Source organism: Coturnix japonica, chromosome 5 (assembly GCF_054131305.1).
Source record: "Coturnix japonica strain WE chromosome 5, WE-NBRP24, whole genome shotgun sequence".
Taxonomy (NCBI): domain Eukaryota; kingdom Metazoa; phylum Chordata; class Aves; order Galliformes; family Phasianidae; genus Coturnix; species Coturnix japonica.
In genome coordinates, this window is record NC_140667.1 from 29,821,568 (window position 1) to 29,843,796 (window position 22,229).

The following is a 22,229-nucleotide window of genomic DNA, read 5'->3' on the forward strand; positions in this document are numbered from 1 at the left end:
ATGCTGAACCAAAGAACTAGTTTGGTAGAACTTTATGATCTGTCTTGTGCAGAAAATCAGAGATCTAGCAGTACGGAGAGGAGAACACACTTGCTTCTGTAACTTCAGTTTAAGAACATACTGTTTCAGTTGTTGCCTGGTGGTTCTCTTCTATCTGTCCAACGCTCCCAGTAATACGGTGTTTGTACATTCTAAAGATCTCTCTTTTTTTCTTTCTCATGCTGGAATAAGCTTAGCTCATCTGAGTAAAAATATTATTACTTCTTAAAAATTTTTTCTTGCCATACATTAGCCAGGAAGACACTTCAATTTCAAATACTCATTTCTGCACTGTTCAGATGGAAGTGAGTTGTCCTGATTTCTCAACGGGTTCTGCTAGTGAGTATTTCTCCACTCCTGACAAATCTTAATGGTGTTTGGAGGCCTATATGTTTGGATCTCCACACTAAAGTAAAAAATTTTGCTAATAGTGTGCACAGCAATCACTTAAGGTATCTTATAAAGACTGGAAAATTACGGGAGTTTAGTCATTATAGTCATATATATATGAATTCTAATACCATCAGCTGCACTATGCTTTTCTGCTGAAGGGTGCACTAAATGTAAGCTACCATTTCAGAGAGAATACATTAAGCAGAGTCTTAGATGTGTTGCTATGGTGTGAAAAATATTTAGTTTTACAGCAATCTTTGTTCATTTTGCTAAATGTGTTTTTAGGAAACAATCTCAACAGAAGGGATTTAAAATTATTTATGTAAAAAGTTGATATGCTTTGTCAAAGCAGGGAACAGAAAAAATGTCCTTTAGGTTTGCTACAATTTATATAGACCTGACAATCTCTGCTTACTCCTCATGCACTATATAAGTTCAAAACTGTTTTAAACAAACAAAAAGGTCAGAAATCTTAATAATGAGAAACAACGCCAGAATACCTGACAAAACTTGTGAGAGAACTTTCAAGGTTTCTGAATCTAGGGTTCTATTAAATCTCCATCAGAGCAGGAGAACATTACAGGGTGTTTTACATGTCACTAATTCAGCTAATTTCCCCCTCCTTAGGATTTATCACTTAAAACTGCTTCTGTCTCATTTAGACATGAGAGTTTCTGCCTTGAGTACCTCCACAAATATTTGTGCATTGCAGGAGGGAAGTGTATTTCAAGCAGACAAGGATCAGCCTGTTTCAAGTTTCACTTACTGGCTACTATCTTGTGAAATAACTTTTTAAGAAAACTGAATTGTTATTAATGAGTTGAAAAGACGATTGTTCATAGAAACACATTTCTTCTTGTAAATTAACTGAATATAACTTTGCACAGAACTCTAACTATAGATCATTTAGTTTTCTTTGTGCTAATACATTTTTGCATTAAATTGTTGACCTTTATTTCAGACAGTAAAAACCAAGAGTACTGCCACAACTTGTTCCTCTTCTTAGTAGTTTCCAAGTAAGACAAATCTAACAAAATAAATTATGGGGAAGTTGAATAAATTTACTAATTTTTACTGAACTTTGCTAGATTCTTATTTGGGTGTGTAGGCCCAAATAGTGTGACAGGTTTCTTATTGTAAAAAGTCAAGGATCCCCTCATACAGAAATTTGATTTTCTTTAGTGCAATGTTGAAATCATTTGAGGTACGATTTCAAATCTTTGAAACAGAAAAGGTAAGGGTCCTAAAAAGACTTAGCAAATAGCAACCATCTTGTCAAAGATAAGCATGCATTATGAAAAGAAAATAAAAGAGTGAATCTGGCATTGTAAGCTGCCAGGCTCTGAGTGGACAAGAGGAGGGGGTGTTAGTAGCTTTCACAACGGCGTAACTCATGGGGGACAGTGTCACTGACAGGTTTATAGGAATGCATGGTGTTGATACGTGTTTTCTCTGTCAGGATGATTCCTGTAAGTGCTACTGATGGGTTCTGGTGAGTAAATAGTTAGTAATTTACTGTTATCAACATTAAACTATTCCTGGGTTTGCGTTTACTTTAAAAATGATGCTTAAAAAATTCCAAATCCAGTCAGATTGACACTGAAATGCTCTTTACATGAAAGTTTGTTTATGGGCACTGATTCTTTTGACAGATTTACAAGTGCCTGTGGAGTTTTAAAAGACTATTGCCCAATAGGCATTAAGTGAGAGACATTCTATTGTGTAAATATTTTCACTTATATTGGGGATTTTTAAAGAACTTTTTGAGCCAAATACTGCATTAAATCTGAAGACAGTGGCAAACTGATAATCAGCAGTTTCCAGCTTTGTTCTAATGTTTTGCTAATGGTTTCCATTTCTATGGCCAAGATGGGTGAAGCATGATGTACATCCAGCAGTTCATAAGGGCTTTCAAATACTATTAAACAATTTATTTTATTTTATTTTTTGCGATAGCTCATTTAGAAATAAACAATTTTCAAAGTAGTATATTGCATTTTATTTGGCTAAAATATAATACGTGCCAAGAAAAGGAATCACAAGTTGATTATAGTAATAGTGAATTTGCATATGTTTGTACCCATTAATGCTGAAAAAGGATGTTTGTTGTTTTCTCAAACGATTACTTTGGAATGAGGTGATGAGTGAGGAAGTGTTCGTGAGGTGTCAGATACTTCAGAATTCTGTCAGATTCCTCAGAAATTCAGCAACTTTTTTCTTTCTTAGAAGGAAACTTCATAGAATGTACATATATTTCAAAGAAGGAATATTCAATAGAATCCTTACCTCAGAATCATTTTAATTTTAAAAACTTGCTAAATTAATTTTTATTTATTTATTTATTTATTTATTGGTAGAAGGAAAATATTTCCATTGCAGACAGTATGAGAACAATACCTGAAGAAATCATGTGAATGTCACACAATATAGAATTTTTACCAAATAAAATCAGAGCAACTGGTGGGACTCCTCAATTTCCATTAGTTTTTATAATGTTTAGCCAGAATTAGTAGATTTTTAAAATATATATTAATGCATTTTAAATAATTGCTTGAATTAATATTAAGAAAGTATTATAAAACTTAGTTTTATTAAGTTTGGTGAAAATTAGGTACTAAAAACCTTTGGTGTTCGTAGCCATTGCTTTGTTATATGTATTGGAGAAGAAGTCATTATGCTGCATTGAATGCTTCTTTTCTGAGAGGATGACTGAAAGAGTAATGAACACATATTAGCAGGGGTACAGCATGCTTGAGACAGCCGCTCAAGCCGAAGTTCATGATGTCTTCAGCCACTGAGTCCATATCTGTGTTAGCAAGTATCATCATAGTCTCATAGTCTTGTGCGGGTTGGAAGGTACCTTAGAGATCATCGAGTCCAACCCCCTGGGATTCGAGCCTCCTGTGTAGCAGAACGGCACTTCTACCACTTGTGCCACAGGGGGGATTTGAACCCAGGGCCTCCGGTGTTGCAACGCGGCATTCCTACCACTTGCGCCACCAGGGCATACATTGAAGATTTATTCAAATATTTTAGTGCAGTTGAGTTCAAACAGAATTAGATAACCTTCTGCTGCCTAAAAAATAAATAAATAGTTTTTTCTTTGCAGACCAGAAGTATAGGTCATTGAGTATAACCTAAACTCAGAGTCAATTAAAGGTGAATTAATCAGGATAGGACAAACACATTACGCTTGTGATTAGCAGTTTTTCACCCAATCACTGTTCTTGATTCCCGTTTATCACACCTAAAACTTTTTTATGGCCCTTCACTCTATTTTGACAGTTATCTCAAAAACTTCAGGGATTAGACTTTTGCTCCAGATAGTTTAATCTAGGTAAATATATTCTTCAGAGTTGCCTAATGGTATCTTTTTAAGGCTTTCCAATAGTGTAATTTCTTAGTCTTCTAGAATTTACTTGACATCTTTTGTATATTTTAGTTTTATTGCTTCAAGGTTACTTAAGCAATGCAGACTGGCATGTCATCTAATTTCATCCAATTTCAAATTCAGAGTTTAAATCAGCACCTGTGGTTGACATGTTGTTTGTTATGTGTCTTGTTTGCTCTTCTCTGATGTGCCTGTTGTTTTACTCATCCTTTCCCCTCACTCCAAATATTGTTCTTGTTATGGTTTTTAAGATTCTTCTAAAGAAATCACCGCCCTAATCTACTTTCCTATATTTTTCTGTATTTTTTGTCATCTATGTATGGTTAGTGTCTTTCCTATTCAAAAGTATTTTTATTGAAAGGGGTTTTTCATATTCTTTCTTTCTAATTTAGAAGCAATTGGTCCTAGGCTGGATCATTTAAATATGTGCATAGGACACGTGTGAGCAACCTTTGTAATAATCTTGTGTTATCAATGCTTATCAGAAGCATCTAGGATGCTTTCAATACTCAAGACAATATATTCTAGTGTTGCATATTGGTTAGAAAAAAAAACACCTTTCCAGAGTATATTATGATATGCTTAGATACTCTAGCTACTCATTTATTTTCATAGGCATATTCATACATGTTTCTATTTGTACCAATTTATTTGATTGCTATGATGTACTAAGTGATATGCAGTGGTTTCAACCCAAGGTGATCGTATTAATCGTGTGCATTTTGTAAGCACCATGTATCAAATGTCTCCACATAATGTGTGCAATCAGTCTTTCGACATTTTATTTCACGTTTTATAAATAATTCCTTATGTAACATTTTCTTTTTTAAAAAAACATACAGAAAATTCGGCACTTGTAAAGTTGTAACTGCTACTTTGTATAAAATTTCAGTTGGAAACTTAACAGTAACATCTTGGCTAATTTGCTAGATTTTTCTTAATAATCTGATGTCCACCTACTTCCAAAGTATTATGATTTCCTTGAACAGATGTAGAAAATTCTTTTTAATTCCACAAATTTTAATGTTACATAGATTTCATTCAGCATATGGTAACTGTCATATGAAGTTCGAACTTTTAATTGTAAGAGACATGTACTTTAAGGAAATAGTCTTAAAAGTCTCACAAACTTTGATTTCTGATTTGCATAATTTCATGGAATCTTGTTTGAAACATAAAATGGCTTAGGTTGGAAGGATCTTTAGAGTTCATCTCATTCCAACACCCTGTTATTGGCAGGGTTGCCACCCACTTGATAATGCTGCCTAATTGCAGTTATTACAGATGTGTAACAGAGCAGCTAATAAAAGATTTTCTTTCGCAACAAAGTTCTGTTTTATGCTACAGGTTGCAATACTAGAGATTAAAGATGTAGTTAGACTGTGGCCTAGAATGTTTTACATCAGCTTTGGAGCTCCTCATTAATTTCATAATCTACAAGAGCTGTGGAAGGATGGTAGAGTACAATATCTACTTAAGTGAGATATCACCATTTGTTTATAATAAAAACTTTCAAGGTTTATTTCTGTTTATTAAATTCTCAATTAATTGGAAAACTGTTATTGCTGAACAAGTCCTGGTGGTACAGAAGTGCTATAGGCAACACAAATGTAATTGTAATAATGTGAAATGTATACATCTGTTTTCAACTTCCATTGACATTTTTTCATCACACTGCAAACTTACAATAACATAACATGTTAATTTAAAATTCACAGTTGCTTTTCTCACCATTTTGTATTAATTTTTGCTGGAATAAGTTGAATTATATAATGGTGGCAGCAATATGGTGTGAAAATGTTTAATGCAGCCAGGCTTTAACTACTCGATTTGGCTCCAAAGTAAATTTACATCTAAATTTAGCTGCTAAGGAATGAAGAGTTGTGGAAAAGAAATCCTATAGTAGTTCATAAAATTGGTTGCTAAATGAAATATAATTGCATTTTTATTTCCAACAGTCTCATTTCAACTCTAATGTGGAACACTGGAACCTTCAAAGTTTAACAGAGTTTTAGGGAATGGAGTTTTTTAAAAATTGGCATGTCATCGGGTCTTAAAATAACAGACTAAGTAGTAGACAAATTACAGTTATATGTAAGTTAAGTTTCTTACAGACTTGTATTTCATGTCATGGTCTGCATTGTGAATGCTTAAATAAGGTTAAATTCCTACATTTGTGTTAGAAGTAATGCTTGAGTACAGAATGACTGGCTCTGATTGATCAAAATCAATTCAGATATAAGGCAACATCCATTCACAACAGAACAAAGTTTGAAGCCTTAAATACCATCTAGAATTAATGTGTGTTGTAGGCTGTCATAGCAACAGGTCTCATCTCAGAGCTGGAGTATTACAACAAACAAGACGTAACTAAAATTCCACTCTTTAAACACATGCAACATTTTCTAATTGGTATACTGGACCAGTGTCAATGGTTTTTATTATAATGTAATTGCTGGATTCAATAGTGCATATTTATTTCCATTACCTCTAAAGTATGTCTAGGTGACTAATTTAGATGAGGGCTTTTAAAGTGTTGGTATCTACCACAAACGGCTCTCAACTTGTTTTTATAGCCTCTGAAAAGCAGATGAAGTTAGTTTGCAGAGAATCTTCAGAAGAGCATCTCCAGCCCTTCAAGGAGAAATTAGAGGAATTCTTCCAGAAAGGTAAATATATATATATACCACTCAATAGTGTAATGTTTTACAAAGTATTCTATACTTAATGTAAGCTGTGTTACGTATCTATTGTCTCTATAAATTCCTACTATCTGTTATAGATTGTGTTCCTAATATGCCTACTAGGTGTTTAGAGTAATGGATTCACAGAACTTAGACACCGCTTATCAATGTTTCCTTGATCTCACACATTTCTTATTGGTTATTTTTTGTTTTATCTTTTATCAGTATATTTAGGTAATAATATTCATTGTAGACTTATTAGATTTATCAGATAGAAAATATATCTTCAAGTCTATAAAAGACTACAATAGAAAATATGCTCCCACATATATACATGAAATAATGTGATTTTGTATCCACGGTACAGCCATTAACTGATTAATTACAGATTTTGCCTAAGGCAAAGGAGGTGATTTAAAAGGGCAGAGTCCAGTGATAAGAGAGATGAGATCTGAGGGTGCCATTAGGTGATCAGTGCAAGACAATGGGAATGTATGTTGCTGCTGTTGAAAACTGCAGTCTTACTCCTGTTTTCCTACAGTGCTGCATGTATGAGCACTGTAGTGTCTCGGGAGCGGTGCAAGGGAATAGATAAGGAAACCAAGTTTTCTCTTTCCCAAGATTGGTGGCCCCACCTGTTTTGGGGGGAGGGAGAACTGAAGGTTCGTGATTCTTCAGGTCCCTTCCAACCCGGGCCATTCTGTGATTATCCCAAGATGTAGGAGTTGTTGAGGTAACAGAATATTTCTGATAACTAAATTTTACCAGAGGGCTAAGATTTTCTCCAGGAACTGTGAAACTGTGATCAACTTGAAAATTTCCCTTTTGAGAAATCAAGAAAACTATCTGAATCTACTAATCTAGGGAGAATGCAATTAGTGATCATTCAAATTGTGGTAATTATTTGTGAGTTAGCTTATTCCATTTTATAAAAGTCCTTCCAATGCCTTTTCAATTATGTCATTTTATGAGCTTGTCTTATATTATTTGAGAAGTGAAAACAGGACGCTTTGAAAGTAACAGTATTTGTTGTTCTTTGGATATGTTTATTTGACAGATATTTTAAGTTTTTGGACAGTACAAAGATATAAATTTCTTGCCACAGAACTTGTAAAACAAGATATATCTGCAAGTACCTTTATGATCTCCAGTATACTTCCTTATTTTCCTTGACACAGCACTGTAGCAAAGACTGGTGAGCTGTAACACTGTTTGGGTTACAAATCCAAAACACAACACCACATAAGCTGCTATGAAGACATTAATCTTCATCCCTGCCATTAATGAAAATAGACAAATGTAAACAAAAATAATTTAAAAAAAAGAATCTCAAGCATTTCAAGAGTCCAGCCTTAAGCATGGGGGGCATATTGTATTGTCTTCTCATATTTTCCTTTAATATCCTTTTTATACTTGTCCTCATTCTGTACCCATTCTCATTAGCATATTTATGTATAAATGTACAAAGTCCTGGGAGCTTCAGACCCTATAGTTATTCATCATTTACTTCCTTTAGTTGCTTATCTCCTTGATTTGAATCTCTATAATGGGTGAGAGGTACTTTGTATGGCATTGGAAAGGAAATCCTATAAAATTGTGCGCTGGAGATATCTGACAAGCATCTTGAATTATAATATTAGAATAGGTATTGGACAGATTTCAAGAAGTTCAGTGGTTCAGTTCAGATAAGTGTCTGGAAACTCAAATGCTTCTCTAAAATTAGGAGTTAACTGATAAAACTGAGCATCCGTTAAGCATCTGCTTTCAGTTTTGTTTGTTTAAAAAAGGAGTTGTGGGTGATTTAAGCAAATGTATGAAAAAATAGTCTGTTATCTTCCTGCCAGCTCACAGCAAGTATCCAAAACTCAGAAACTTCTGGCTTGGAAATAGGGCTGGAACTCATAGATACTCATTTTTTTTCTCAAATCCTGATTTCCCATATTTTTTTTTCTCAGAGATAAATGGGAAATACTGTAGAGGGGGAGGAGCAGGGGGGAAGATTGATTTGCTTCATCAGATCTGTTTATATTTCCTAATTACAATTAATACCAATTAAATCTAATGCTTGCTGTGTTGTAATAAAAAGCATGCACTGTTATGGAGACTGACATTCTAAAATGCAAAAGGGGATAAACTGTACTTCTACTGATGTCAGTGCTGTTTTGTATAACTGAATTTAACATAGTCTAGTGCCTTCAGCAAAGAATTAGGTGCCAGAACCTTTAGGTCCTATTCCCAGTTTAGCTACTTGACATCTTATGCTAGAAGAGTTGGTTAATCTCTTTTTCAGAGAGCCTTGCTTTCCTGGTACGCTGTGTAAAATAATGATTCTTGTTCTTTTTTGTAGTGAAAGATGATCTTTGTCAAGTGTTCTGTGATTCCCACATTAAAGTTGTAAACTGTGTTAATTCTTCATTAGCTGTATTTGATACTCTCATACTTTTTAAGAGAACTCAGATTATTCTGAAAACAAAAATAATCATTAATAGATTTAATAGCATGGTGGGAAAAAAAAAAGATTAGTTTTACTATAATACATAGACATAAGATTTACCATAAGTGATTGTACACAGGCTGTAATTCCAGTAAAGTTGCTGCATTTTGTTACATTTTCCATGATTCACAAAAATGACTTTGAAATCATGGCGTCAATAGTAGGTTTGGAATACCCCTTAATTTATGAAACTATTGCTCAGAATTATGTAGGAAAAAAAACCCAACTGTTCTTTGAATTATCAAATTGTCAACAAAAAAAAAACAACCAAACAAACATAACTGTTATATGTATGCAAGAAAAGTGCCAAATACTCCGTTTTGAAAAGGAGAAAAGTAAGAGAGTTTGCTTATTGTAGCTATGAAGCTCACTAGAAAGGGTGCTGGCTATCAGCCATTGTTGTTAGTTTTTCATGACTCTTTTTTATTCTCTTTCTGTCTTCTCTCAAGTATAATATGAACCAGAAAGTAGACAGCACACAAGAGCAGTCAACTAGCCCTAATAAAATTTATTTTTCACTTCCCCCCTTGACTATCTTATATTATTTGTCCATTGTCATAAACGTGGAAGTTTGTAGCTTAGATTAATCCAGAATCTTGCAAAATCTGGTCCCAAATTCCCCTTCATTGGTTCCAGCCTACAAAGTATGTAAAAACTCTAATCTGGGCCGCATTTCTTCCCTTGAATGCTGGAACGTGTGAATCAAGAAGTCTTTAGGCTTTGTAGCCTAGGAAATTCATAGCAGTCTCTTTTCATTTCTTCAAGAATAAAGCTTCTTGCTGATGGAAAATGTGCTACTAAAGGAATTCATTCCATTTACAACAGAGTCTGTGAAACAAGTAGTCTGATGTCAGAACAGAACAGTTTTTGAAAATCATTAATAGTGGGAAGGAATGCTATTTGGAAAAGCCACACGATACACTCAGCTGCCCAAGGTAACAAAGAAAATGGAGAGAAAGAGATTTATCAAGTAAAGTAGATTTGCTGAGATCAATCTTGTAGTGGAAGGAATTCTACTGCGTATGGAATTCTAGCCTTGCACTTGGATTAACAACACTGGTTAAGTTGTTGCTTTGCTACAATTACTGCTTTTCTTACACTATATAAGAATGACTGGCACTCAGTCACGTACTGTACAGTAGAAAACCAGTCACAAACCAAGTGAGACAATGTACTATTATGTCAGGAGGTAGTATATTTTTCAGACAAGGTTAGCAAGCACATGGAAAATGTCAGTAAATCTGATTTTTACTGCTAAGTGATTTCTTGATAATTTTAGCTAGGATGCAGTAGCTACCTGGGCATGCTTCCAAACTGTTGTGCTTTTTAATGTACTATTATTGCAGAACAGGAGCTTTGATCTACATCTATTCATTTGCCTGTTTGAATGCACCATGGAGGATTGCTGAGGTAGTCCAGTGGAAAAGGACGTAAGAAATAAATTCTTTTAAGGCTAGCCCATTTCATTTGATAGTTGCCCGCTCAGCAGTTAACTATCTTCTGTTTTGTATTATTCTTGTGGGAGTATAACTGAGAAATTAAGAAACGTCATGAAAAAAATGTATCCAAGTGCACTGGCCAGAAGTTATGATCTGAACTCTGATTTCTCTGGCCTGAGAATTGGAAATATATATAGGGACACTTGTCTGAATCTGTAAGAGACCAGGCTGCCTAAGCAGACAGACAGATGCCTCCTGACCTTTTCAAATATCTGAAGCATCTTCGTGTAAATTGTTTGATCCAGGTCACTGCAACTATATAAATAATAGTTACTTCCATTCTGATATCTCCAAGCTTTCATGTAAGTTCCACCTTCATAACTTTACTTCCAGAAACGTAGTTTCTTCTAACTGAATATAATAACAAATTATTGTTTTGATTTTCTTACTCATTTGTAAGAAGTTGAAATACTGAGTGTTTGAAATCACTAGTCTTTAGAGTTCTAAGCTAAACCTTCTCAAAGTGTATTTGATTTCTTTTAACCGAATCATTTCTAAGGTTCTAAGGTATATCCCAGGTATATATTCTTCTTCGTTCTTAATATCCCTATTCAGATAATTTTGTTATCGTTTTACTCATTATCAGATTATGTTTATTTTCACTCCATTTTACTACATTTAATTTGCTTATTCAGAATACCTAATGTATCATCTCATATAGCTCATATAGCATTAAGATAAGGAAAATGCCCCATGCCTTTTCTTCAACTCTAATCCTGTAAAGCATCTTAGCTGGCTGTTGATTTCTTGTTATTTTCTGCTTCTTCCTGGATTTGAAAATATTTTCTTCAATGTGGTTCTGCTACTATATATTTCCATATACATTAATTTATTCTCTGTCTAGTAGTATCAATTTTATCAACCCAGGCGTCCTTACTTTTTAGTTTCTAGTCCCTTAGGTGTAAGAATCTGACACTATAATTTCTTCTATTAAAGCAAAAAAATGAATAAATACATGAAATGAAATAAATTTAAAATAAAAATCTTTCCACTTAAAACAGCTTTTCAGTCAAAGTTGTGTATGTAGTAGGATGCTTACATATCTCAGCAGTGAATCAGAAGTTAAGAATACTCCAAGATACCATAATCAGTAAAATTTTCACAATCTGTAATATTTCATATTTCTCAGTTGCTGTTATAAAGTCCAATACAGTCAAAAATTAGGAATAAATTTACATTGCTGCTTATTGCCTTTAATAATCTGAAAACATTATATTGGTTTTAAAATGGAGAAATTATGTTTCAAGTCTTTATTCTTAGCAGTTTACTAGAGCTTCCCTGTAACAACTTTCAAAAATATCAGAATCCCCTGAAAAAATATTTTAAATTGTTGCTTTTTTACCACAAATGTCACTTCTCCTCAAGAAGTGTATCCACAGAAACAATGTTATTTTAAAGTTGTAGAAAAAAAAAATTCTAAAACAGGTAATAAAACTGTCGCATATTTGTTTTGCACTGTTATATTCCTCTACCTTAATCTACTTAATGTAAGCATAGCGTTATGGCACTTGCTTTCCATTTTCTTAGTAAAGCTCTTGAACCTTTCAGTACTAAGTTAAGTCAAGGAAGAATATCAACAATTGTTTTTAAGGAGCATTGGAATTTAGTAACAATTGCCTTTTTACATCTGGTGTGTAAACAACAGTGGAAGAGCAATAGCACTTAAATGCATCTTACTATTGCCCTGATGTTCTGTTACCTTCACTTACAAGGCTTCGTTTGTCAACTAAAAAGCATATCTTTGTAAAAACAACCAGTTCTACAAGCCATCAGACTGTGACTATTCAGTCTGCATATCAAATACTGGATCTTCCTTTTGTGAATAAACTGTATGAATACATAGACTTTTAACTTCAAAGCAGTATTTTCTATTCGACTCATCATGACTCTTTTTTCCCCTTCATTTGTTTTCACTGAGATGTTTTATTATCTCTGCCACACATATGCAGTTCTCACATTAAACAGTGTAGGAGGATATTTATGTCCAGTGTCAAACATGAAAAATATGTCATACTTCCTTGCAGTGATAATGTTTGCTTATAACTTTTTATCCTTCCCAGCAATGACATTACAGACCATGCAAAGTTTGTGTTAAGATGTGGAACGTTGTTTTATATGCCAGCAGCAGAATTACTTTAATCTTTCAAACTGTTTGTGACAGTCATAACTGTTTTCATCACTCAAACATTGTTGTATTTAAATACATGAAAGAGTGATTTACATAAATTGGCATGAGTCTGCAAAGCACAGATTCTGACTGCTGTGGTACTCTGAGATTTTAAAGTTGGACAATAGCCTCAGTCCATAAGATACCAAATAAGGTGTCCTAGAATGTGATTGCATCCATATGCCTCTGAAGAATGCAATATTGATAGTGAGCTGATTCAAAGAAGATTTTGCTCTCGAATGAACGATTCCTCCTACTCTCCTAAAAGAATTACCATCATCAAAGTCCTGAAAATTGATGTTAATTAAAAATATGAATTCTCAGGAAACTTTCAATTGAGTACTTTTGAGAAAATTATATGTAGATTGCTATAATCAGTTCCACTATAATCATGACTTATTATAAAATTGGAAGGCTAAACTACATTGAAATATGTAACATGTAATTTCGATGTGCTTATAATTAGAAGTTTGATGTCACCCTCTCCTAGAAGACAAGGAAAGAATCTCTCAGAGTAAATGGTTCCTTCCAGATTATTTTCAGTGTGATTGGCTTTCTTGCACTCAATCATCGTGGCTGCCACAGTGTTTGGCATTTCAGCATAAACCAGGATTTCTTAGTAATCACAACTGAGTGGCATAGTTAATGTTAGTATTAATACCCTTGATTTAATACCAAAAACTGTGATGCATATGCTTGCTGTAAAATGTGTACCTATGTTACCAATACCTTTAGTTTAAACATTACCAACTTCTGTGGAATTTAACATTTTAATTTTCCATCAAAACCCTCATTTTCTATTCAATTAGTATGGTTTTCTTCTAGCACTCATGTCATAGTCATCTCATGTTATTTGTGTTGGTTTTCCAAACACTTTTCCTCTTGTCCAACTGTTTTCTTCTTTACTGTCTTCTAATGAATTTCCTGTATGATTTCATATCTCGTGTCTGAACTGCATTTCTACTCAGTTAGCATGTATAAAGTTCATCTGAATTTGCTCTGCTATTTACATTCTTCTCTTATCCTATTTGTGCTGGTATATTTTTGTGATCTTGTAAATGAAATTATTCTATTTTTGCTTGGGAGATTATTGAACCTACACTGTGATCATGATATTTTTAACCATCTATGTGCTTGTATATGTATTTATATAGTATACAAGTAGTCCAACTGAGTTAGTTTTCCTGTTCTTGTGTTCTTTAAGTAGTAATTAAATAAGATTCAGATGCTTTTGTGGAAAAACATGGGTGATTTATACAGAATTTATTTATTTTGTGCTTATGATACTTGATTAAGTATTCCTGATTTTTTATATTTCCCACAGCAAAGCTTAGGATTTCATATTAAATACAAACCCTTATAAACAGGAAAGTTGTTAGTTAAATATTCTGGGTTTTATTGAAATAATTTATCTCTTGTATAACATATACTTTATTTTTTATTATTATTATTATTATTATTATTTTAATTTAACTAGATCTTGCTGGATGTTCTGCAAATTCAGTTTTGTTTCAGATATGGTAAAGAGTTGGTCTTGAGTTTTGGTAGAAATTTTCAAAACAAAGGGTGTTCATTTGACACATTCCACTTCACTAAATTGCAGTTAGAGATGAAAAAGGGAAAAAAAAAAAAAAAAAGATGGGCAAAATCTGCCTTAATATTTCACTTGTTTTTCAGTATTTGATGTCAATACTGCATATTTCTTTGATTTTCATTTCAATTTGATTTATCCCTAAATATAGCTAGCCCTGAAGTTGATAATCAATTTAGAGTCTGAAATTCCCCCTCCCCTCCATCCTGTCTTTGTAGATGAATAAAAAGGGGAAGGTGACTGTCACACTTCTAAGCAGTACATTTTTAGAAGGTCAGAATGATTAAATTCGTTCTCAATAACATAGGTTTTTTTTCTGTTCATGCTTTTTTATTGACAGTCTTTGTTTTTTAAAGAGCCTTCATTGCTTTTTTATTTAAACAAAAATGTAGCAAAGAAACAGATGTGTCCCATATAAAATATGCCATAAATCTTGTCTCACAAATTCTTTTCTCTGAACTTTCTGACAGAAACTGTCAAATATCCACTTTAATTCAAGTATAAAATGTTCACTTTGTGTCATGGCGCCAACCACCATATGCTGGAATAAAGTCAGTAACCAGCAATAAAAAAAGGCAACATGCACACCTTTGAAACAGTACAAGCAATCAACAGTGAGAAAGGTCTATATAAATCTATGGAGAATTAATCTAAGCTTTGCCACTATCCTGCTGTGCATTTACAATGAGATTTTGCTCCCGACCACCAGAAGTGGCTTACTTTGCAGAAGGAGTGTATCCTAATGAGGCGAAAATGTATGGAAAACAAAGCAGCAGCTTTTATCCCCCCACCCCCATCCTCTGGATCACCTAGAAGAGCGTGTCCTAGTGTGTTCAAACGTGTGGGGCCACTACACATCACACGTTGCTGTACTTTAGCTGATCATGTGAAACCAATCTTTAGTGAGCTTAATCAGCAGAAATGATTTAGCCTCATAAATCATTGTTACCATTCCACAGGAGGAGGCAGTGCTATGGCTTTTCTCTCCTAAAAGATTTCAGGCACGAATTTCCCAAGTTTCTCTGAAATTAGTTTATTTCACTTTTTATAGTTATTCGTTGTTTGTTGAACAGATTATCCATTGGTTCACCACCCAATTAACATATATTTTTATCCCTTATGTTTTTGAGAAGGCCTGCTTCCTATTGGCTTAAACAGTTTTTTTACATGTATTTAAAGGTGTTGTCCTTGGTATAAAAATGTGCTGATACTGAAAATTTTCACTTCTGCTACAACAGATTGTAGCTGTAGAAAATCTGAATGATTTTCCCAAACAGAACAGATTGTTTGGTTTGAAAGGATTAGAACTAATTCTCCAGTTCTGCAGACTGTTTAGATACAATTAGTCACCTCAAAGGTTAACCTGCAAAACTGCATTTGAAATTGAACTACAAATTTATAAGAATTGATTAAAATAGAAATGAGAATTAGAATGCATTTCTGTAGTGTTTAATTTCTAGTAAGCTTTAAATCTGTTTCCCACTAGTATGTGAGAAGAAGAAATTAATGTCTTATTTGCATCTTACTAGAATGCAGTTTCAAATAATTTGAATGAATAAATTGAAAAATGTAATGTTAATTCTTGCTTTGTAATTGGTAACTGCAGAATGTAGGAAAGTAAGAATATTAGTCCTAATTGTAATGAAACAATAACCTTCTTCTGTACAAGCTAACTGAAAAAAAAAATAGCTTTAACTGAAAAGCAGCTTTAACTTGCACAGAGTACAGTAAAACCATTGGGGTAAGATAAATATATTTTAAGAAATATAGGACTTTAAGAAAATACACATAAAATGTTTTTTTCTGTATAGTTCATTATAATGTTCTGGTAAAGAGACCTTCAACACATTTTCTGGCAAATTTATAGACAGCATTATCACTTTTAAAAGAAAACATAATTTCCTAGGTTTTTTATTACCTATGATAATAAACACTTCCTTGAATGTGTTGCGTGAGTGTGTTCTGCTGGTGTTGTATGCCTCAGTGTGTGCACAGATGTCTACAGTTTGTTATGCTTTTGTTAACATTAAAAATACTGACTGAATATTTTATAATGTTTAACAATTTCTGTGTACTCTCTTAATTAGTCCTTGCCTAGTACCCATGGTACAGGCCGGTAAGTAATATTTCTGATTGCTTATATGGGACCTTGTTTGTTAGCAACTTTCCAAGGCTGCACAGAGACTCTTTGTATGATAGAAACAGTTGTACATTTTCATCACTGGATGTGGGTTTCTTAGCTAAAAACAATTTTTGTACCACTGCAAAGGAAAATAAACTTGTAAGGACTGGTTCATGGAAGTGCGATTAAGACCTCATGGCAGCAAGTGTTCTGAAGATTGTTTTGAAAGGGTTTAAGTTGTCTATACCAGTATTTAAACTGTACAAAAAAATTTCAAAGCCAAACCATAGGTTCAAAATTCATAATTTTCTAATTTAGAGAAGAGTTAAAGGAAACAAGGCATATATGATCACACTGCCTGTTGTTTGTTCTCCTGCCAACAATTTTTATGGGCACACCAATTTTTGTCCAGTGTGACAATTAGAGGTCTTAAGATATTAAAGTTCTAAAATCTCAATAAAAACTTTTGGCTAAATAGAGAAGAATGACCCTTTTAGTCTCTGAGGGAGAAGAGGCTCTGTCATGAAATCAACCCTTAATTAAACATTAATGAATCCATTTGGGAACTATCTCTAAAATGCAGATCAATAATAGGCCAGGTTTTGTTGGTTGCATTGCTCACAGATCTCCTTGCTTAACTGATACATCAGAAGAAAGGTCTATTGTTGGGGGGAGACTTATTGTTTTGGAGGATTTTTTGCATTATAATTTACTGAAATAAACTATTAGACAAAGAATGGAATATTTACATGTATTTTGAGGATCTGTTTTGAATTTCATGAGTTCAAAAAGCCACCAAATTAGAAGCTAATGACCACCTAGGGAAATGCATGCTAAAAAACTTACCTGCTAGGAATCAGTACGTGTAACACTCCAGTTTTTTATTGTGATAAGCCAAAAAAAGCACCTGCATGAGAATGCTGGACTGCAAGGGGATATTTTCTCATCACATTGTGTATGAATTGTTCGAATTTGAAATAAGGTAGAAAACATATTTTCTCCTGTATGCTATGCTTAATGTGAAGGGAGTTCTTAAGTAAAAAGAGTTCCTTTTTTTTTTATGGCAATAATTTAAAAGTTTCTCAATATAATAGTGTAGAAATAGTAATTTCAGCCTTTATGTATAAGTAGAGATACAGATGTTTTATGAGTATTTTCCTAGAACAGAGCAGGTGTGCTCATAGTTTGCTAAAATCCTCTAAGGTTAGCGGGAGAGGCTTTCAGTCATTAGAATGAAAACATACATCTGAAATTTAAATAATTTTTTTTTTTTCTGAGTACCTAATTTCTGAGAGCATTTATATCCTCTGTTCCTATCTTAATTATATGACATAAAAGAAATTTCTAAAGCTGGATTCAGTCTTTATAAAATGTGAAACCAAAAGCATGTGGTTCTAAATTAGAAATTTCCACATCTTTAACAATTCCAAAAACCCAAGTTTATACTCAGTACCATAGTTATTCTTATCAGTCTAGCCACACTTTCAAAATCCAGTAGATATTATTGCTTTCCCTGAATTTTCTGATTTTAAATCCTCCTGAATTTATGTGTGTTTTCATTAATACTTTTTTATTTGCACTTGGCATCCATTGTTTTAAAAATTCTATTAATATGATTTCCATTCCTTTAAACATTACATTCCAAGAAACTGGTTTCTGGCAAAGTTATTTAATGAAAAGTATTTTCACGTGTTAAATACAACATACAAGTCATTCTTCATAATTCATTTGCAGTTATATGCAATTATTGCATATTTATGCAGGGCCCTTTCTTTTTCTAGCCAGTAAAATAACAATTAAAAAAATTATACACAGGTTAATGATATTCATTAACATGTAAAAACGTGTGTTTTTACCCTCATGCATGTGGTTCTGCTACTGTCATCCAATCACTAAAATCTTGTACTTTATTGAAAACTACACAGTTTGATATGATCAGTCTAGTGACTGGGCACCAAGGCTATATTAAAAGAAAAATTATAAATCTGACTGCGCAAAACTAATAAAACCATGCAAATGATCCAATTCAGCTAAATCTTAGAATTCATCTGTAGTGATTTTTCTGTATGGTTATGTGCTGCTGGGATGGAACTTAGCATTCCTCATGGGCACCCATATGGCACTGTGTTTAGGATTAGTGGCTAAAATAACGTTGATAACAGACCAGTGTTTCGACTATTGCTGTGCAGTATTTTCACAGTATTAAGGCTTTGGGTCTTTTTCCTACTCTGTCACTCCCGGCAAGTAAGCCAGGGGTGTGCAGGAAGTTGGAAGTGGACAGAACCTGGACTGTTGACCCAAACTGACCAACAAGATGTTCCATGAGCATAATGTCATGCTAAGCACTCAAAATGGAATTGAAGGGAATTTGTAGTAGGTAGTCACTGTATCAAAACTGGGTGGGCTTCAGTCTGCTTGTGTAGCTGTGACTGCTTGCTTTTGCATTGCTTGTGGTTTTTTTCCTTGCTTTTGCTCTTTCCTATTAGCTTCCTCATGCCACCGCTGGAGAACAGTGAATGAGTGGCTGTGTGGTGCTTAGCTGCTGGCCAGGGTCAACCCACCCTGACTGTAAAATAACAGTCCTGAGGGGAGTCCTTCATTAGATTGTTCTTAAGCTCCCAGAACTGCCATATACCAGCAAGTGCACCCCCTGTGAACTTTTCTTTCTGCTTGTAGTCCAGTCATTGTTTTCATATTCCTATGAACAAGGAATAAACATGGAAAATGTCTTTACTTGATTCCCTCCTGTGAATACTGAATAGTTGGATAAAAGAATGTTTTTTAAAAGGTCTCCTTTTCCCTTGAGTTTGCAAACAGTGGATGTCCTGAGTAAGGGATTTCTTAAAAATGAAGTCTATTTGGAAGTTTTCACTGGTAATAGTTCTACTGAAAGCAAAACCAAGGGAGGTTAAGTTCACCCTGCTGTTGATCCTCCTGTTCTTTATAATACCATAGCGTCTAGGATTTTAAGCATGTCCAGAATTTTGCATAAAGACAAAACATGTATATTGTTTTTAATGATCCTCTCTAGTCTGTTTTCCTGTCTAGAAGGACTTCTTTGACTTTTTTTTTTCCCCCACCCTGCACAATGTCTGGTTAAATACAGTTGATAAGTTCATTTTTTATGTTAACTGTACTTCAGCATGAAGATATATGTATATAGCATACTTTTTACTATAGGGCCTTCTGACTTCAGTTTTAGTTGTACTAAAGAGCATGGTTTACTGTGGAAATATTGGGGGTAAGTGGACAGTTGGACTAGATGATCTTGGAGGTTTTTTCCAACCTTGATGATTCTATGATTCTGTGATACTGATATCCAAATATATAGCTGCAGTGCATAATTTCTAAGAAATTTTAGTCTGTTACAAATGCTGGTATGTCTTCAAAAAGGCCAAGAAAATAATGACTGTAGTGGCTTGACCTCCTTACCTCAGTAATGCCACAGAGTGTGACTTTTGGCACTTCAGAAAAAAATAATAAACCTTTCTTGAGATACACCTCAACCCCTCCTTTACCCTTATTTAAAGAACTAGCATGTTTCCATCTTCACAAATCAGAGTTCATTTGACGGTTTTATAACATTAATACTTAGGAGATTTTAATCTTGATTTATGATGAAGGTGAGTTCTTGTGCTCCCAGAAAATGGCCTGTCCTTTTTCACAATTGTAACAGCTTCAATTCAGACTCTGTAAGTTCGGAGAGTTATATCACTGGGGGTTTGGTTTGGTTTGGTTTTGCATGTTTGGGGTTGTTTCTTTTTTATTTTTTGTTTATTTTCTCTGACTGTGCCTTATCCCAGATTCTGTCTTACAGTAAATGTAGTTGGTTGGAAAACATGAGTCAGGATAAACCTACTTTCTTCCTTGAGCAAAAAAAATAAATAAATAAAGCCTTGTTTTATGGTGTTCTCCCTTCCATCCTCCCCCTCCTCCCAGCAAAAAAGAAAACAACAACAACAAAAAAAAAAGCAACAAACCTATAATTAGCTAGTCTCTAAATGTCCATTAAGGATAAACTTTGTGAACCACATGAATTCAGCCCTGAAATATAAATCTGAGAGTTCTGATTCCCGTACCCCAACTGCTAACTCTCATAGCATTCTCATAATTTTGAAGATTTCTCATTGCTCTGGAATGTTTATAAAAGTGATGATCTTTCAGTTCTGAAAATAATAAGATACTGAAAAATAAGCACCAAAAAACCTGTAATAAGCACAACTAGTAGGCTTGAGTGAATCATTCTACATAGATGGATTTGTATAGTTAACAAATCCAAAAGATATTTCCATGCAGGGTGGAGGGACTAGCAGGGCAGATGTAACTGATATCTGTGCACCCACTTTTCTTTCTTTGTCCTCCACTCTTAGAGCAAGTTCTCTCCTCCTTCTTCTTTCGACTGCTGATTATTTGCTTTCTCCAGCATTCAGTCTTTGATACTATCCAGTACTGATTTCCCTTGACTTCTCTTTGTTCTTTTGGTAATTATTTCTTAGTACCTCAATGCGTGAAGAGATCTTGTTTCTGTTGTAACTGGGAGCTGCTATGCATATATTGGGTGTGTTAGAAACAAATATTTTCTGGTAATTTCTCAAGAAAATTCTCAGGAAAAAAAGTATGTTTGTCCTTTTCCTTGCCCTTAACTGTACACCTGCTTCAATATCTGCCAGAGACAGTAATTAGGCTAAATGAGTCATTGTGCAGATCTGATATGGCTGTGGCTATATTCTTGAATTAAGGAAACAGATATCAAGCACGTGGTCTAAGAAAGAGAACTACATACTTCCACTTTAACAAAATAACAAATCTGCTGTTGTCAGAGAAATAAGAATAAATGTAACTCAATTTAATTCTTCTCAGCAGTGTTATAAATTGAGGACTTATACCTTGATTGTGGATCTGTGGAGGACAATAAAGTGTTTGAAGGAAACCTTTATTGATGCTATTGATAATGTTAATTACTGCAGGATTCTGAATAGCAAATTACTTAAGAATTGCACAGTAGACTAAAAATGGCTCTATTTTTTTTGTCTTATGTATAATGGAGTATTTTAACTGCTTTTTACTTAGAATTTGTTATATGGAATTGTTCTTTTGTTTTCTTAACAAGTCTCAACATCTTATTTTCAAATACATACTTTAAAGTACTTATTGAGTAGACATGGTTATAGCCAAAGACATGGAAAACACTATCAAACATATAATAGCTACTTCCTTGCTTCCTCTTTTCCCTCATACTGGTACACAAACAAACACACTGTCATAATAATGTAAATTTTGTGTCTTCTTTCCTAGAAGTCACATCTTTTTTCCACTTTCTCAAAGTTACTGTGTTCTTTTTTTTCTTCCATCTTTCCTTAATATGTTCTTAAGAAATTAAAAACCAAGTAGGTTAGTTCTTGCTCTGAACTATAAATATGATTATACACTTCAATTTTATACACAATTTTATATAGTTTAGCTTTTAACTGTGTTAGTTTTCCTATTTGTAGTTAATTCTGTATAATTATAAACTATCAGAATTCCTGCTTATGTTTCCCAGTTTTAATGATAAAAAAAAATGTAAGAGCCGTGGAAATAACAAACTAAGTATATCAGATGAACTTTAGCCTGAAACAAACACAGTAAATCAGAGCTGTTCTATCTGTTTCAGTGGTAGCTTTCTTTCCACCAGGATTTGAGATAGAGGATGTAATAGCATAGAATTGTAGAACTGTTTTAGTTGGAAGGAACTCTTAAAGGTCATCTACTCTGGCACTTCTGCAATAAGGCTGCTCGGAGCCCTGTCCATCCTGACCTTAAGTGTCTCCACTTAAGTCTTCCACTACTGGGCAACCTGTGCCAACACC

The 22,229-nt window shown here is 33.9% G+C and overlaps 1 protein-coding gene across 6 annotated transcripts in view; it reads left to right on the forward strand.

Moving 5' to 3' along the window:
• The window catches only part of FMN1 (formin 1), a 153,790-nt gene that overhangs the window by 117,233 nt on the left and 14,328 nt on the right, over window positions 1–22,229 (forward strand). For all 6 annotated transcript variants that reach the window (XM_085550366.1, XM_085550368.1, XM_085550367.1 and 3 more), the window contains one exon: window positions 6,400–6,492. In XM_085550366.1, the coding sequence (XP_085406492.1) occupies window positions 6,400–6,492 (93 nt within the window). The remainder of the gene's footprint in view (window positions 1–6,399; window positions 6,493–22,229) is intronic.